This window comes from Lolium perenne, chromosome 7, assembly GCF_019359855.2.
Source record: "Lolium perenne isolate Kyuss_39 chromosome 7, Kyuss_2.0, whole genome shotgun sequence".
In the NCBI taxonomy this organism is placed as follows: Eukaryota; Viridiplantae; Streptophyta; class Magnoliopsida; order Poales; family Poaceae; genus Lolium; species Lolium perenne.
Window position 1 is genome coordinate 328,013,934 of NC_067250.2, and position 19,857 is coordinate 328,033,790.

Here is a 19,857-nt window from a genome sequence, read left to right on the forward strand (position 1 = left end):
GGGGGAGTTATTCAAGAAAACATATGCTTGTGATCAAGACCAATATTTTCAAGACTATACAAGGAATAAAGACATACGAGAAGCAGCTTTGTACAAGGGGGAGTGTTAAGATTAAACAGACGCCTCTACGGAACCGATTTGAAGCAAACCGTCATTAGCAACTGTCATTAGTTTAGGCATGTGTTAATTATGTCCAAAGCGTCATACGGACGCCTGTGTCCATACGGACGCCTTCTCGTATGCCAAGAGGATCTTCTTTGTAATGCGCGCACTGCAAGATGTCCCAAACTCCTGTATAAATAGGGCTTTGCCCACAAGCAATAGATCACAAGTTTTACTCTCAATCTTTGAGTTCTAACACTGCGTATGCCCGTCATCCATCGAGAGATGCGATGCCAGCATGTCCCTTGGTGTCGACTGAGACGTAAGGAATTATCAGTCGACTGCTCCCTAGGCATTCCCATTATAAAATTCCCCCCTTTTTTTGCGGGGACCTTGAATCTTGCTCGACAAAATCGCAGGAGCTCTGAACTAATGTGTGTGGACCTGCCGGCGGCGCCGCGGCGGCTCTGGTTCTGATCTCCGGAGATGGACGCGGTGAGGACGCAGGCCGTCCCGGCCTCTGGCGCGCTGCAGGCTTGGTCGGCCCGCGCCGGCGTCTCCGGCGATGTGGGGATGCTCAGCGCGGCCCTCGAGGGCGCCAGGCGGGTGCTCGGCGCGGCGGCGGCGGCGGGCGAGCTGCGGAACAAGCCCCTGGAGGGGTTCCTCAAGGAGGTCCGCCGCGAAGTGTTTCGGGCGGACACACTGCTGGACGAGCTGGACTACTACCGCCTCCGGCAGGAGCAAGAGGCGGAGGCTGCCGGTGCCGGCGAGCAGGTTGTCCCTGCTTCCGTTCCCCTTTTCATTTACATTTAGGACACATTTTCCCCCGTCTCCAGCCTCCCCTGCTCAACTCCGGCCGGCTTGCCGCCGGCGGCGAGAGGACGACGGACCCTTCCCCCTGTACGTGCCCACGAGTCTTGGGATAGCTAGCTTCTTGGTGGAGCTTTCAGCTTTACACTTGGATTGGATCTTGGCAAAATCACGTCAAAGTCAACTCCAGAATTTGATTGCCAGATCCAGTCGCGATGCTGGTTGCCGTCCGTCGCTATGAGGTCCTCCTTCCTTCTGCCAATCGCCATATCTAAATTATTTTTTGACGGAAACCATATGTAAATTATTGTGCTTGGCATTGCCATGGCCTATGGATGGCACATCAATTCAGATACTTGAGATCACTGAGTCGCATCTTCGATGCAGTATAAAAATGATCGCAAGCACAGTATAAAAAAGATGGCAAGCACGCTAGCTACCCTGCTATGTAGCTAATTAATTAGGACAGAGATTGAAGAGAGATCCAGGCTTTGCTCTAAAGGGCTAGGAATTCCTGAATTGGTTGAAGGAAAAGAAAGGGAAATGGTCGCTTAGTTTTGTAGGTTCAAACTGTAAATTGTGTTGCACGATCTCCTTGATGAACTAATCCATATCTAGCTTATACTAATTTATTATCATGCACTATAGCAGTTAAAATGAAATAATCGGTATCTAGCTTGCACTAACTCATTTCCATGCATATTAGGCACTCTAGAATTTCTTTATTAAAGTGTCAAATAATAGTCTGCTTCAGTGATGAGGTCGTGACGATAGGGGTGCATTGCCCCCATGGGTAGCAGCTAGCAACATATTTCCCTTTTTCTTTTCACCTCACTTGCTGCCAATATGGGAGGGATATCTAGTAATATTCTTTCATAGTATGAATTGTGCTCTCAAATATATTGTTTCCTTTTTTTGTTGTAATCCAAATACAAAATGCATTATTGTTAATGCATATTTAATAGTCACAGGTGTAGGTTACCATGTTTAATCACTGCCTTTGGTTAAAAAGGATTGGAAGCCTTAAGAAAAAGGAATGGACGGTCCAAAATAGTTTGGGAGCACCTTAGAAAATTCCTACAGATGACCAATACAAATGGGACCAATTATCTCGTGTTTGAAAGAAGAAATCATTCTGCCCTCCTGTTGGAGGCTGAGTAGGCTGAGTAGAGCGGGGAAACTAGATGATACTAAATCATCTCTCTTAGGACACTAAAATTTTGGAACCATAATAATATGTAAACCTACCAAGATTCTTTGCTGCTGCATGTGTCCCACTACACGCGCTTGGGCCGCGTCCATAATATTTAACTGTACACGCTAAGATAACGTGTAATTGTATGCAAAACCATGCATCGATTATCTTTATTTTTTTCTAAAATTAGTAGCTGTACAATCCTTTTATTGTTTATTTGTTTCTGAGATTTTTATTTCGCATGCTAGTTTGTGAACAGCCTTATAAACCAAGTGGAACATGGAGACTGTGCCCATGGCAGCAATTCTGATCCATTTCAGCAGAAACACACTATTGTTGATCCATCAGCCTTGGATTCATCTAAACTTCAGCTTGTCATATACAGTGTCAATGGAAATTCTTGTGTGCCATGGATGGAACTAGATAAGAATGACATCTCATATAGGATATCAGAAAGTGTCAATCAACTCAATGAGATGCAACGTGACGCACGCAAGGCACTCAAAATTGAGGAGCTGGACTTCCTTGCTCTCAGAATGGGCTCTTCAGACATGGACTTCAGGGAGACAACTCCTTTTGTTATTGAACCCAAAATTTATGGGAGGGACAAAGAGCATAATCATATAATCAACAAACTTATGTGTAGTGAAACGGAGGATGAAGATATATCGGTTTTCGCCATTGTCGGAAACGGCGGTGTTGGCAAAACCACCTTAGCTCGTTTGGTGTATAATGATGCTATCATTGCAAGGCATTTTATACTACGGTTGTGGATCTATGTTTCTGTTAATTTTGATGAAGTTACGCTTACACATGATTTGTTAGAATGCTTGTATGGTGATAGATTTGAGGGAATTGAGGACTTGGACAAACTCCAAAAGTTTGTTGAGGATAGTGTGAAGTCCAAAAGGTTACTACTTGTTATGGACGACATATGGGGAGACCATGACACAAGTCGATGGGACACATTCCTAGCTCCACTTCGTCACAGTGAAGTCAAGGGAAATAAGATTTTGGTAACCACAAGAAAATTTTCTGTTGTTAGAATGACAGGTGCAAAGGATGAAATTAAACTGGATGGTCTAACAAAAGAGAATTTTTGGGCTTTATTCAAGGAATGTGCATTTGGGAACAGGAAAGATCAACTGAAGCTAGTATATATTGGGCGTCAGATAGCAGCGAAATTGAAGGGATATCCTTTGGCTGCTAAAACTGTTGGAACACTATTAAGGAAAAAACTTGATGTTGAGCATTGGAGGAAAGTTCTAGACAGCAGTGAATGGAAATATCAAGAAAACGATGAGGACATCATACCAGCATTGAGGATTAGCTACAACCATCTGCCCGTCTGTCTTCAACTGTGCTTCTCATATTGTTCATTGTTCCCTAAGAATTACCATTTCAACAGTGAACAAGTGGTGAATTTATGGATTGCACATGGTTTTGTTTGTCCCAAAGGAAACAAAAGAATAGAAGATGTAGGATACGAGTACTTCAGTGAGCTCGTGGACTGTGGGTTTATTCAATATGAACCAACAAGGCTCACTCACATCATGCATGATCTAATTCACGATCTAGCACAGATGGTTTCTTCTGATGAATGTTTTACTATAGATGCTCTAGGATCTAGAGCAACACCAAAATTTGTTCGCCATGTCAGTGTTGTTACAGAGTCAGCGTATCGTCCAGAAGGAGATGGCAGCATGTCTCCTAATGAACCTTTCAAAAAGGAATTTGTTGAAGCGATTGGCTCATTCCAACCCAAGAATGTGGGCACAATTATGTTGATTGGTCGATATGACTTAAACTTTTCTGAAGCATTTCGAGACAAATCCGATGAGTTCAGAGCCATTCGTGTATTAAAACTGGAATTGATGTTTGATGGTTTGAGTTCTTTAATATGTAACCTTGCAGCATTTATTCATCTTCGTTATCTGGAGCTGCGTGCTGCTTACGCAAATTCAAATTTGCAGTTGCCAGAGTCCATATGTAGATTGTACCATCTACAGGTTCTTGATATCAATATAAAACATAATTGGGGATCTCGTGTGAAGTTACCAAGAGGGTTGAACAATCTTGTAAACTTGCGTCACTTTCTTGCCTTTGAGAATTTACATGCAAAAATCGCTGCTGTTGGGAAATTGAAATTTCTTCAAGAACTCAAGGTCTTCAAAGTAAGGAAGAACAAAGAATTTAGTATAGATCAATTAAGCACTCTAATAGAGCTCAGAGGATCACTGAAAATATATCGTCTTGGAAATGTTGAGAGCAAAGAGGAGGCTATGATGGCTAGGCTTGAGGACAAGGTATACTTGAGCAAGTTACACTTATCATGGGATAAATTGCAAGACGATGCTGCTTCTCACACAGTAGTACTTGAAGGACTTCGACCACCCACAAGCCTCAAATTTCTCAGAATTGATGGACATAGAGGTGCTGCTCCCAAATGGTCAACCACAGATTTTACACTTACATGCTTGCAATCTCTTCATTTGGAGCGTTGCCAGGACTGGGTAGACCTCCCACCTATTGGAAACTTGCCATTCCTTAAAGAGTTGCACCTGGTTCGCATGTTTAAAATCAAAAAATTGCTAATTGGTCCCCTGGAGGTGTTGGAGCTACGTGAGCTGCCTCGATTGACAGAGTGCACTGTTTTAGATGAAGAATACCCATCTAAAAGTATACGGGTTCTTGAAATTGTGTCATGCTATCGCTTGAGCAAGCTGCCGTTTTTACAAAATTCCATTAACGTTGAGAATGAGCAACGATTACCAAATCTCCACCGAGTTCAGATACATGACTGGCTAGAATCCGAAGACTTACCAGCACTTCCTGTCACCAGAGAATTAACTGATTTGGATATTTCAAATGCTGGCTCAGTTCGAACCATGTCATTCCGTCTCAAGCATGCAGTTGGATCAGATGGGCTGACCCTAATGATTAGTGGCGGTGGCGACCTAAGCAGTTTGGATGAGAAAGTGTTGGCATTCAATAATCTTACTGCTTTAGAAGAAATAGAAATTAGAAGCTGTCCAGATCTATCTTATCTTGCATGGAATAGCTTACAGGAGTTGGCATTCCTAAAAAGGTTGACATTGTCTTCTTGCCCCAAGGTATTCTCTTCATTTGCAACTAGATACAGGCTGCCACCTTCACTTGAAGATCTGAACTTGTCAGCGTGTGATATTACTGGGAATCAACTATCTTGGGTGCTGGCTAATCTTCCCAATCTGTCGAGCCTGAAGATCGCATACTGTGATAAGATATCCTCACTGGCTGTAGGCTTATCATCCAATGATATTGATAAACTGCCAAAAGGCATATGTTGCATCCCGATTAACTGTTTGACGAGCATACAACAGTTGCACATCTCCTCTGACATGGCTTTTTTAAGCAGGAAAGGCCTAGCAGAATTTGTCTCCCTTAAAGAATTGGTTATAAAAGGTTGCGCCAAGCTTCTTGCCTCCATGGTTCTCCAAGCAGGATTGGAGTCAAATGATAGTATACTTCTTCCCCCTTCATTGCTAAATTTAAGGATTGATGATTTGCCCGGAAAGCTGTTGCAGCACTCAAGACTCACCTCCCTTGTTCAGCTAGACTTGGAGCAGAGTCCTAGTTTGACATCAGTTAACCTGCATTCCTGCACAGCGTTACAGAAATTATCAATCAAAGAATGCCATTCGGTAGCTTCATGTGAAGGTTTTCAGTCCCTTGCTTGTCTCACCACAATGAGTGTAAGGTACAGCCCAAGCATGATGTATTTGGGGCTGCAGTCTTGCGTGGGATTGCGACACCTGCATGTTGAAGGTTGCAACACATTGTCTACACTTGAGAGCTTAGTGTGCCTTCCACTACTTGCGGAGTTGCATCTAATCAAGAACCAAAATTTGGTTTCTCTCAAGTTGCATCCTGATGCTGCACTGGAGAGCTTGAACATTAGAGAATGCTCTACATTGTCTTCATGGGAGCACTTGAAGTCCCTTGGACGTCTTAAAAAATTGGAAATCCGATATGCTCCTGGCTTCGTGTCAGCATGGAACCGTATTGCAAAAAAGGCTGAAATCGCTGGCCAAGAGTTGTGCTTACCCCTTCAGACACTTCATATTGATGGCCCCGGTTTTCTCACAATGGCCGTGTGTAGGCTCCTAGCTTCTCTTAAGGAGCTACGCATTGGTATCACTCAGGATTTTGATAATGTGGACTGCCAGATTAGGAGATTCACTGATGAGCAGCAGGAAGCGCTACCACTTCTGCTCTCACTCCAACGTCTTGAGCTGTTGTCCATGACGGATCTTCAGATGCTGCCCTCAGAGTTGCATCGGCTTCCCTCTTTGCAGCATTTGATTATAACAAATTGCGAGAGCATCAAGTCACTACCACAAAAGGGCCTTCCAGCTTCACTCAAGCTTCTCGATGCCGCTAAATGTAGCCCAGAACTATATGAAAAATGCAAACATGTAAGAGGCCTCCAATGGTTGTACATCAATGGACGTAAGCAAGAAAAGTGCTAGCTTGTTTATGTGGAGGTATGCTATATTTTTCTTACTTAGATCTTCATACCGCACGTGCATTATAGAAGTAAAAAATCAATAGTAAGACAGTAGGCACCTTGAAAATATTGCAACAGAAAATTAGAAGTGCGTTCTTTTTAGCTAAAACCATGTTTTTTATTCCATGAATCCTTACAATAATTTATTGCAAAGAACAATGGTTTCATATGCAACTTTAGTAGTCATAAAGAATAAAAAAATAAACGAAGGATAGACTTTCAGTCCCTTGTGCAGTGGAAGACTGGAATTTCCATATTTCCGATCTGTACCTATATTTTTAACATATGCACATGACTTGAAACTTAAGACGTTACTCTCTTATATCAATCGTTGATGGACTATACATGGGAGTGCTAAAATTTGACAACTAATATAGTTGTTTGTTCAATTATATTAATCTGTCCATTTTACTTGTTGCTTGCAGATTTTCCTATTTTTTTGAAGAACTCATGGACTTTTTGTCTAGTGCTGCGCGTACCGATAAGGATTCCAAAAGCAGAACACAATCCTTCGGAAAATCAGTGGCCTACTGGCTTAACTTTCCAGGGAGAAGCATCAGTTATCCTGAAGATGCGTCGGGTGTTCCGACAGATTCTACAATGTATCTATCACCATTCCGACGTTGTGTCCTCGTTTGTCATCACAGCTAATATCATCTTAAATAATTAATAATTAAGAAGATCAGTTCCACTATCGTATTTCTCTCAACATGCAGCTAGGGGTGGAAACGGATCCGGATTTGTATTTGCTTTTTGTAAAACGGATCCGGATATTTACCATATCCATTTCTACAGACGTCTGGATTCGGATGAGAGGGGATTTGGTGACTAGGTGTATACGTGAGCACCCTCTAGATGCCACACGATCTGCGTTGAGATCCGGTTCTCGTCAATTGGATCTATTGCCTTGACGTTGTCTTATCCATTGCTAAACGTACTTGGCGTGAGTCCTACGTGATTTGAAAGTGTATCTGGCCCACTGTTTGAATTCAAAAAGGTGGGTCCTACGTGATTTGGAAGTGTTGTTAGTGCTGATGTGGTTTACTAACCCAACAATGATGGTAACCGTGGATTGCTAGATGTGATACGTGTCAACCAATGGATGCGTGGTCACGTATACACCCGGTCACCAGGCTTCTTTCGGATTCGGATATTACCACTTCCATTTTTATTTTTTCGAATACGAATGTCGGATAATATGGACTATCCACTACCAGTTTCCACCCCTTCCATTGTTGATGTGGCATCTTTTATTTTTATTTTTTCGAATACGACTTGCCTCCTTCCTTTCTGTAGTTGTCGTTGCATCTCTCCATGGTTCAAAGATAAGAGACCAGTGCTACGATGTTATCGTTGCAGCTCTCCATGGTGGCGGCAGGGATTCAGTTGACTGGATGTTGGGCAAGATCACAATTGCCCAACCTACCCGAGCATCTTCTCCTGGATTGGATGGACAAAATGAGTCGAATCCGTTTGTAGGAATAAACCACCAAGACCATTCCTATTGTAAATACCTTGCTAAGTACCATTACTATAGTTGTGGTAGTAAGGGAAAACAAAACCCCACCTTAAACAAACCTTTCAAAACTAAGATTTTGATATCAAAATAGGAAATTGTCACCACAACCATCAGTAAAGCCCATAAGTACAACATGTCTTAATCGGTGGATCTTTGAAGAGCAAGACAACAAACTTATAGTGTTGGAAGAAATCACATAGGTGAAGATAGTAACAACTGTTCAGTGTCAGACATCAGAAGATTCCAGGAAGAATATGGACAAGGGATATATTCAATTATATCTAATGATATCACTACAGAGTATGAGAAGGATCGTGATCTGTTCAAGTCAGTTCCACATTCCGAAACGTGAGAGCATTCGAACTTCGGGACGAAGTTTAGTTTAAGGGGGAGAGACTGTAACATCCCAGGTTTAGAGGCTAGAAAATAGAGAATGCAGATGTGTGCATTGCATTCATGCATAGAAAATACGGGGAATTTTCCCGCTTTCAAATAAAACTTGCCATAGTAAATGAAGTTTCACTTGACTTGATGAAATTGGAGTAGCTCATCAAGTCAAGCGCTATAAACATCAATGTGATCTTTGCTAAAACCTATTTTGGGTAAAAGTGATTTGATCTATGGGTTGGATCAAATTACACTCAAATTAAAATAACAACACATTATTTAAGAATCAAACTCTAACTTATTAACACTTAAAAATTGGCAACTACTTTTGTGTGTAATTTAATTCACTTCTAAACTTATTACCAAATATGGTAAACCACAGGGTCTATAGTGCATAAAAGCCACTCATTCTTATTTAAATCATTACTTATTAAATATATGGAATATTACAAATCTAAATTCGTTTACATTACGAATTAGAGTTTAAAATATTTGAATAAAACTAAATATGAGTATTTTGAAACTCATATGATCATGCCTTGGTGAATCAAGTATCACCATTCAAAATTGGGGTATAACCTTTATCTTTGACATTTTGATACTAATTATAATATGAAAACAATCACATATGATATAGTGCATCATCCACAAGTATAAAATCACCCACAAGACATTTAGTAACGAATTCCACTTCGCTATCCAAAAACAAATCATATGAGAGGATAATATCCATGCCACATAGGATGAAAATATCTGCATGGCTTGCATCCTAAGCTATACCACCTCATGCTTAAAGGATTTCTATGGATGAGAGCCTGACCACCAAGCACCTTACTCATCAAACGAAAACAAGAGTCATCTATCTAGGTGTCATAATACTAGAGCATGCTCAAGACCATAAAAGAGCCTCACACATCATCCATTTGATCATCTAGTACCAAGATACAAGGAAACCAACACATTGAGCCACTCCATACCTTAGTTAGAACCAATATGAAGCAGCTAGGAGGTGGAGGCATACCACACGATGCAGGTCTATCAGATTTCCTAATGAACAAGCTACAAAAGATAGCAATGTAGAATTCCTAGGCAAACCATATCTTTAGATGATCATATCATCAACTCTTCAGTAGATCCCTAGGTTGTTTCAATGCATTGAGAAGTGACAGAGGTTATAGATGATAACCATAGCCATGTCTATCCAAGAGAATTCAAGAGAAGATTTATACTCTAGTGCTTCAAACCAACACTTGATATTGGAGGTGATATCCCTATTCCATTAGTGATACCTTTCGAAGCCAAACCATTGATCATTACAAATTGGTTAATGATCATAAATCCTAACAACTTGAAGTAAAAGAATGAGTTGATCATGTCTAGTACATGATCATTCTTTGGAGATATATAATAATAAATTAAACCTTAATATGATAAGCATGTATCATCCATCACATGAAATGATACTGAAGCCACTAGTAATCAACCTTAGACCATTTTCAATATCTTAATGATAGAAATAAATGAATGACAACAAGACCTTGCCTGGCCAAGCACCTATATCAACTCTAACCATATTTGGAAGTAATCATCCTATGAATGGTGAGAAAGGGCAACCCTAGCCAATTCAACCTGGTGTCAACTCACACCTAGAACCTATGCCATATCTCAAAACTAAGTTGTGAATCACTTGGTGATCATATATAGAATCCTAGAACCACACCTCATTTGTACTCATGTTTCTATTAGTGAACATAAGGAAAACCCTAGTGATAAACCCTACACCCAAACCCAATTAGTGTGATTCATTACTCGTCCTTAGAATCTAAGACAAGCTCTTGAACCAAATGAATAAATTAACAAGTGTCATACAACCCAAATTCCCATTCTAAGACAATACATATCTCATGAATGAGATAAGATTACCTTAATCATTTTTAAACCAAGGCTTGATAAAATAACTAATAACCTTAGGATAAACCGAAAACCAATTTCCAAGTCCTTAATAAGCACATGCAATCATGCCCATGAGATAATATTCTAAAATAAGAAACTAGGTACTAACATCACCTCGTATTAATCATTTCTTGGCAAAGGAGACAAAATAAACATTTACCTATTATTAGGTAATATTATAAGTGTCCAAAAACTATTTTGAATTCCAAAAGAAAGAGAATGAAAATAATATTTGTTGACATACCTATTTAAAATACTGTGATGCTGAAAATATCATCATATTAAAACTCATCAAAATATTAATAAAGTTATAGTGTAGGAGAAATCTTCAAGAGTTCAAATATTTACAAACATCTATAAAACAAAATTGGAAATCCAAAACAGAAAACAGAAAAAAGAAAAGAGTAGGAACTTACCTGGCAGGCCGAGGCAGCCCAGCAGCCAAGCCCAAGATACAGCCAGCACCAGCCCAGCACTATCTCACGTCGGCCCAGCCCACGAATACCATTTTGGTATTAAGCAAAAAAGGATGCCGTCTTCTTCCTCTCGCCAGCGAGCGACAACGCGACACTGCCAGTCAACGACGTCCTCGTCGACGATAAGCATGACCCCGGACATCAAGACCGAGCTCATAACCTCACCCAATCATTCTCGCGTCCGTCTTATGTGAAAGCATCAAGATCCCCGCTCAGAATATAACCAACATCGTCGTTGCATCCCGGCCACTGCCGCCGGTGGAATGACGAACCAGACCTCGGCGTGTCCTATAAAGCTACGCGCAGCTCCACCGTGGAACCCAAATCTTTCTCCACGCTCTCATTCCCTCTAATTCCCTCTCTGTCTCTCTCAAACTCGTGAAATCTTCTGAGAGCTGCCGCCGGAGTTCATCAAGAAGCCGACGTTTCTGACCACCACTTGCCTCGTGGTGTAGTCGAGGTGAAGCACTAGATGTCGTAGATCATCCTTTCCCTTTCGCCGGTGATCGTCGGAGAAGTGGACGATTTTCTCATCTCCGACCACCCCCGAAACTGTCAAGCATATCATCATGTTCAGGGTGAGCATACAAAACTTTAGAGCCCTTAATCGCATACTTTAGCCATCTATAGCGTGATCCCGTAGTTCGCCGGAGCCATTCCGGTGACCTTCTTACAAAAGCGCCACCACTAATCGATTTGTCTTGTTGTACTAGTTCGAATGAACCTATCCGCTCGTCTTAGGAAGCCCTAGATCGGCGGCGCCGTCATCGCCTGTCCGCCGACGTCAAGCCGCCGGCGAGAGGTGACGTGGCCGTGGTCTTACTACACATTTGACCTGGTCCACGCATGCGTGGCATTCGCCGTGGACCCTGGACCCACAGGTCAGCCCCTCTAGCTAGGGTCTGACCGGTATGTTTATTGTTTCGTTTTTTTTAAATTTCAAAAAATGGTCTAAACTTTAGAAATTCATATCAATTTCATTGCAACTCAGATATCAAAATGTTCAGGAAAATAAACTCTATTCATTAAAAATATAATCTCAAATTTTAATTGAAATGAAAATTTAATCATTTAGGATTTATTATTTTAAAGTATTTCCAAGAAAATTCAATAATTTGTAAAATTTGTAAAATAAATAATAATCATTTGGGAAGTAAATAAAACACAAAAGTAATTTTATTTTATCATATTAACAATAACATTATCATTATTAGTATTTAAAACCTCTAAATTGTATTTACCTTATTTATCATTTTCTTTAAATGATAAAAAAATTAAGAAAAATGTTTAAAGTTAATATTACTTTGTAATCAAAAGTTATTTATTCACTTCAACCTTTTACTCAACAAGTTATTACCTTAAAATTTAATAACAAATAGGAAACACTAATTCCACCATGCATTAAACTTAACTTCAATATTTCATGTGAAACTCTAAAACCCTAGGAGATTATAAAACATTGATCACATGGACTTCACCCTTACTCATAGATCCATACTAAGAAAAATAATGCATGCTCATGCTCTATTAATATAATACAAGTCCTAAATATTAATGAAATTATCCTTTCATGTATTCATTTTGGAATAAGACCTTGTATGATCAACAAATGGTAAACCTCAATTTGTTAAAATTGCATGTCCTCAATCCTGATCGCCCTTATTGAATATGACACCATTGTGATCAACCATAGTGGCAACCTTGTGTAGTAATTCACCTTATATGCTCATGCTTAACTAAACCATGCAAGCCTTAGATGCTTATTTATCCAATCTTGTTGAGATCCATCCAATACCTACCTAGGAACTAAATTGGAAATCATAGTAAACCCTAGAAGCACATAGCTCTTATTTGAAGTACCTCTTGTTCAGTAAGAAACATATTCTTCAAAAGTTATTCTTTTGAAGTAAATAACAAGTAATCATTAACCATGCCTTATAGAACTTAAAATTGGCGACTCCTCTTTACATGCTAAGATTATATCAACTACTATTCCATTGCGTGCTCGTATGATTATTATGATGCATTACAACACTTGTATAGGACATCAAACTAACCAAGCCTTAATAAGAACCTTGTTTGTGAGCCACTCTAAAAGTGCAACACATCCAACAGAAATCATTACAACTCACCAATCCTAAATCATCGGAGTTAGGTTACACTTAGAGCGATTGCATCTCATACTATGCATTATAGCATGTTTGCCAGTTCATTAAACATTGTCCTTACTGGACGATGATGCTATTTCAGAATTTGGAGCTATCACGTATCTAAGCTTTTTCCTGCATAATCTTGCAGTCAAGAAAGGCAAGTTCACTCTTGTTCATGCCATTTGATTATTTTTATCAAATTATGTGCAAAGTACTATACTTATCACTCCTGCATTGAAAATGAAAAGATTACTTTTACAATTATGAGTATGACTATGTGGTCCATGGTTTGAGATGATGGTGGAGGTTCCATTGCAGTTGGGAATGTAATCACATAGGATTAACAACAAATGTCGTCCAATGATTCTAGTGCCGTATATTACATGTTAACCATAAGATATTTAATGGGACGGAGAAGTCAGCTGTACCTTTTTCCTTCTGCATATCAATAGACTTGATAGAGCCCGGCTGCATATATGTGAACACATAGTAGTTTGGGATGGACTTAATCTCCCCATCCACCTGGATGAAGGGCGCTCTACCGTCTAAGATGGATTGTCCATAACATATCGTGGGTAAAGTCGTATGAATGAAAGTTGTCTACTGGGGATATGTGAGTGCGACAAAAGGGTGGGTATGCGGGGTCGCGGAGAAGGATAGTGATTGGCTTGGATCTTACACCTGGCCTCACACCAAGGAAGTGTGGATGAGTGATACGCGTACAGCACGCGTCCGTTGGGAACCCCAAGAGGAAGGTGTGATGCGTACAGCGGCAAGTTTTCCCTCAGTAAGAAACCAAGGTTTATCGAACCAGTAGGAGCCAAGAAGCACGTTGAAGGTTGATGGCGGCGAGGTGTAGTGCGGCGCAACACCAGGGATTCCGGCGCCAACGTGGAACCTGCACAACACAACCAAAGTACTTTGCCCCAACGAAACAGCGAGGTTGTCAATCTCACCGGCTTGCTGTAACAAAGGATTAGATGTATAGTGTGGATGATGATTGTTTGCAGAAAACAGTAGAACAAGTATTGCAGTAGATTGTATTCGATTAAAAGAATGGACCGGGGTCCACAGTTCACTAGTGGTGTCTCTCCCATAAGAATAAGCATGTTGGGTGAACAAATTACAGTTGGGCAATTGACAAATAGAGAGGGCATGACCATGCACATACATGATATGATGAGTATTGTGAGATTTAATTGGGCATTACGACAAAGTACATAGACCGCTATCCAGCATGCATCTATGCCTAAAAAGTCCACCTTCAGGTTATCATCCGAACCCCTTCCAGTATTAAGTTGCAAACAACAGACAATTGCATTAAGTATGGTGCGTAATGTAATCAATAACTACATCCTCGGACATAGCATCGATGTTTTATCCCTAGTGGCAACAGCACATCCACAACCTTAGAACTTTACATCGTCCTGCATTTAATGGAGGCATGAACCCACTATCGAGCATAAATACTCCCTCTTGGAGTTAAGAGTAAAAACTTGGTCAGAGCCTCTACTAATAACGGAGAGCATGCAAGATCATAAACAACACATAGGTAATAGATTGATAATCAACATAACATAGTATTCTCTATCCATCGGATCCCAACAAACACAACATATAGCATTACAGATAGATGATCTTGATCATGTTAGGCAGCTCACAAGATCCGACAATGAAGCACAATTAGGAGAAGACGACCATCTAGCTACTGCTATGGACCCATAGTCCAGGGGTGAACTACTCACTCATCACTCCGGAGGCGACCATGGCGGTGAAGAGTCCTCCGGGAGATGATTCCCCTCTCCGGCAGGGTGTCGGAGGCGATCTCCTGAATCCCCCGAGATGGGATTGGCGGCGGCGGCGTCTCTGGAAGGTTTTCCGTATCGTGGCTCTCGGTACTGGGGGTTTCGCGACGAAGGCTATAAGTAGGCGGAGGAGATAGGTCAGGGGGCCACACGAGGGCCCCACACAACAGGCCGGAGCGGCCAAGGGCCAGGCCGCGCCGCCCTAGTGTTTGGCCACCTCGTGGCCCCACTTCGTATCATCTTCGGTCTTCTGGAAGCTTCGTGTGAAAATAGGCCCCTGGGCGTTGATTTCGTCCAATTCCGAGAATATTTCCTTACTCGGAGTTCGGAAACCAAAACAGCAAAACAGAAGCGGCTCTTCGGCATCTCGTTAATAGGTTAGTGCCGGAAAATGCATAAATATGACATAAAGTATGCATAAAACATGTAGATATCATCAATAATGTGGCATGGAACATAAGAAATTATCGATACGTCGGAGACGTATCAGCATCCCCAAGCTTAGTTTCTGCTCGTCCCGAGCAGGTAAACAATAACAAAGATAATTTCTGGAGTGACATGCCATCATAAACTTGATCATACTATTGTAAGCATATGTAATGAATGCAGCGATCAAAACAATGGTAATGACATGAGTAAACAAATGAATCATATAGCAAAGACTTTTCATGAATAGTACTTTCAAGACAAGCATCAATAAGTCTTGCATAAGAGTTAACTCATAAAGCAATAATTCAAAGTAAAGGTATTGAAGCAACACAAAGGAAGATTAAGTTTCAGCGGTTGCTTTCAACTTGTAACATGTATACCTCATGGATAGTTGTCAATGCAAAGTAATATAACAAGTGCAATATGCAAGTATGTAGGAATCAATGCACAGTTCACACAAGTGTTTGCTTCTTGAGGTGGAGAGAAATAGGTGAACTGACTCAACATAAAAGTAAAAGAAAGGGCCCTTCGTAGAGGGAAGCATTGATTGCTATATTTGTGCTAGAGCTTTGGTTTTGAAAACAAGAAACAATTTTGTCAACCGGTAGTAATAAAGCATATGTGTTATGTAAATTATATCCTACAAGTTGCAATCCTCATGCATAGTATACTAATAGTGCCCGCACCTTGTCCTAATTAGCTCGGATTACCTGGATTATCATTGCAATACATATGTTTTAACCAAGTGTCACAAAGGGGTACCTCTATGCCGCCTGTACAAAGGTCTAAGGAGAAAGCTCGCATTGGATTTCTCGCTATTGATTATTCTCAACTAAGACATCCATACCGGGACAACATAGACAACAGATAATGGACTCCTCTTTTATGCATAAGCATTCAACAACAATTAATTTTCTCATATGAGATTGAGGATATTTGTCCAAAACTGAAACTTCCACCATGGATCATGGCTTTAGTTAGCGGCCCAATGTTCTTCTCTAACATTATGCATGCTCTAACCATTCTAGTGGTAAATCTCCCTTACTTCAGACAAGACGGACATGCATAGCAACTCACATGATATTCAACAAAGAGTAGTTGATGGCGTCCCCAGGAACATGGTTATCGCACAACAAGCAACTTAATAAGAGATAAAGTGCATAAGTACATATTCAATACCACAATAGTTTTTAGGCTATTTGTCCCATGAGCTATATATTGCAAAGGTAAAGGATAGAAATTTTAAAGGTAGCACTCAAGCAATTTACTTTGGAATGGCGGAGAAATACCATGTAGTAGGTAGGTATGGTGGACACAAATGGCATAGTGGTTGGCTCAAGGATTTTGGATGCATGAGAAGTATTCCCTCTCGATACAAGGCTTAGGCTAGCAAGGTTATTTGAAACAAACACAAGGATGAACCGGTGCAGCAAAACTCACATAAAAGACATATTGTAAACATTATAAGACTCTACACCGTCTTCCTTGTTGTTCAAACTCTTTACTAGAAATTATCTAGACCTTAGAGAGACCAATTATGCAAACCAAATTTTAGCAAGCTCTATGTATTTCTTCATTAATGGGTGCAAAATATATGATGCAAGAGCTTAAACATGAGCACAACAATTGCCAAGTATCAAATTATCCAAGACATTTTAGAATTACTACATGTAGCATTTCCCGATTCCAACCATATAACAATTTAACGAAGAAGATTCAACCTTCGCCATGAACATTATGAGTAAAACCTAAGGACATATTTGTCCATATGCAACAGCGGAGCGTGTCTCTCTCCCACACAATGAATGCTAGGATCCATTTTATTCAAACAAAACAAAAACAAAAACAAACCGACGCTTGATGGCGTGTAACTCACACGTTCGTTGGGAACCCCAAGAGGAAGGTATGATGCGCACAGCAGCAAGTTTTCCCTCAGAAAGAAACCAAGGTTTATCGAACCAGGAGGAGCCAAGAAGCACGTTGAAGGTTGATTGCGGCGGGATGTAGTGCGGCGCAACACCAGGGATTCCGGCGCCAACGTGGAACCTGCACAACACAACCAAAGTACTTTGCCCCAACGAAACAGTGAGGTTGTCAATCTCACCGGCTTGCTGTAACAAAGGATTAACCGTATTGTGTGGAAGATGATTGTTTGCAGAAAACAGTAGAACAAGTATTGCAGTAGATTGTATTTCAGTATAGAGAATTGGACCGGGGTCCACAGTTCACTAGAGGTGTCTCTCCCATAAGATAAACAGCATGTTGGGTGAACAAATTATAGTTGGGCAATTGACAAATAAAGAGGGCATGACCATGCACATACATATTATGATGAGTATAGTGAGATTTAATTGGGCATTACGACAAAGTACATAGACCGCCATCCAACTGCATCTATGCCTAAAAAGTCCACCTTCAGGTTATCATCCGAACCCCTCCAGGTATTAAGTTGCAAAGCACCAGACAGTTGCATTAAGTATGGTGCGTAATGTAATCAACAACTACATACTTAGACATAGCATCAATGTTTTATCCCTAGTGTCAACAGCACAACACAACCTTCGAACTTTCTCACATCGTCCCGGTGTCAATGCAGCATGAACCCACTATCGAGCATAAATACTCCCTCTTGGAGTTACAAGCATCTACTTGGCCAGAGCATCTACTAGTAACGGAGAGCATGCAAGATCATAAACAACACATAGATATAACTTTGATAATCAACATAACAAGTATTCTCTATTCATCGGATCCCAACAAACGCAACATATAGAATTACAGATAGATGATCTTGATCATGTTAGGCAGCTCAGAAGATCCGACAATGAAGCACAATGGGGAGAAGACAACCATCTAGCTACTGCTATGGACCCATAGTCCAGGGGTAGACTACTCACACATCACTCCGGAGGCGACCATGGCGGCGTAGAGTCCTCCGGGAGATGAATCCCCTCTCCGGCAGGGTGCCGGAGGCGATCTCTGGATCCCCCGAGATGGGATTGGCGGCGGCGGCGTCTCCGGGAAGGTTTTCCGTATCGTGGCTCTCGCACAGGGGGTTTCGCGACGGAGGCTTTAAGTAGGCGGAAGGGCAGGTCAGGAGGCGGCACGAGGGCCCCACACCACAGGGCCGCGCGGCCAAGGGGGGGCCGCGCCGCCCTAGGGTGTGGCCCCCTCATGGCCCCTCTTCGTCTCCTCTTCGGACTTCTGGAAGCTTCGTGGGAAAATAGGACCCTGGGCGTTGATTTCGTCCAATTCCGAGAATATTTCGTTACTAGGATTTCTGAAACCAAAAACAGCAGAAACAAGAATCGGCACTTCGGCATCTTGTTAATAGGTTAGTTCCAGAAAATGCACGAATATGACATAAAGTGTGCATAAAACATGTAGATAACATCAATAATGTGGCATGGAACATAAGAAATTATCGATACGTCGGAGACGTATCAGCATCCCCAAGCTTAGTTCTGCTCGTCTCGAGCAGGTAAAACGATAAATACGTATAATTTCTGGAGTGACATGCCATCATAACCTTGATCATACTATTTGTAAAGCATATGTAGTGAATGCAGCGATCAAAACAATGTATATGACATGAGTAAACAAGTGAATCATATAGCAAAGACTTTTCATGAATAGCACTTCAAGACAAGCATCAATAAGTCTTGCATAAGAGTTAACTCATAAAGCAATAATTCATAGTAAAAGCATTGAAGCAACACAAAGGAAGATTAAGTTTCAGCGGTTGCTTTCAACTTGTAACATGTATATCTCATGGATATTGTCAACATGGAGTAATATAATAAGTGCAATAAGCAAATATGTAGGAATCAATGCACAGTTCACACAAGTGTTTGCTTCTTGAGGTGGAGAGAAATAGGTGAAGTGACTCAACATTGAAAGTAAAAGAATGGTCCTCCATAGAGGAAAAGCATCGATTGCTATATTTGTGCTAGAGCTTTGATTCTGAAAACATGAAACATTTTTGTCAACGGTAGTAATAAAGCATATGTATCATGTAAATTATATCTTATAAGTTGCAAGCCTCATGCATAGTGTACTAATAGTGCCCGCACCTTGTCCTAATAAGCTTGGACTACCGGATCATCACAATGCACATGTTTTAACCAAGTGTCACAAAGGGGTACCTCTATGCCGCCTGTACAAAGGTCTAAGGAGAAAGCTCGCATTGGATTTCTCGCTATTGATTATTCTCAACTTAGACATCCATACCGGGACAACATAGACAACAGATAATGGACTCCTCTTTTATGCATAAGCATGTAACAACAATTAAGAACTTTCTCATATGAGATTGAGGATATTTGTCCAAAACTGAAACTTCCACCATGGATCATGGCTTTAGTTAGCGGCCCAATGTTCTTCTCTAACAATATGCATGCTTAACCATAAGGTGGTAGATCTCTCTTACTTCAGACAAGACGAACATGCATAGCAACTCACATGAAATTCAACAAAGAGTAG

At 40.9% G+C, this 19,857-nt stretch overlaps 1 protein-coding gene across 3 annotated transcripts; it reads left to right on the plus strand.

Moving 5' to 3' along the window:
• Positions 1-417: 417 nt before the first annotated feature.
• On the plus strand, positions 418-7,469 carry LOC127313100 (probable disease resistance protein RF45). 3 transcript variants are annotated; one of them, XM_051343641.2, is made up of 3 exons: positions 418-876; positions 2,367-6,633; positions 7,082-7,469. In XM_051343641.2, exons 1-2 carry the CDS (start codon positions 668-670, stop codon positions 6,616-6,618), a joined length of 4,461 nt encoding a protein of 1,486 aa, XP_051199601.1. In that variant the 5' UTR covers positions 418-667; the 3' UTR covers positions 6,619-6,633; positions 7,082-7,469. The 3 variants fall into 3 exon arrangements, with proteins under 3 accessions (XP_051199601.1, XP_051199600.1, XP_071679263.1); XM_051343640.2 differs by having other exon boundaries at positions 419-876; positions 2,356-6,633; XM_071823162.1 differs by lacking the exon at positions 418-876 and adding an exon at positions 883-1,154.
• The last annotated feature ends 12,388 nt before the right edge of the window (positions 7,470-19,857 follow it).

Excerpts from the sequence above, each read along its gene's own strand:
- LOC127313100 (XM_051343640.2), top strand. The coding sequence starts at position 589 with ATGGACGCGGTGAGGACGCAGGCCGTCCCGGCCTCTGGCGCGCTGCAG. Across the intron at positions 877-2,355 it reads CTGCCGGTGCCGGCGAGCAG|TTTGTGAACAGCCTTATAAA; the intron begins GTTGTCCCTGCT and ends TTCGCATGCTAG.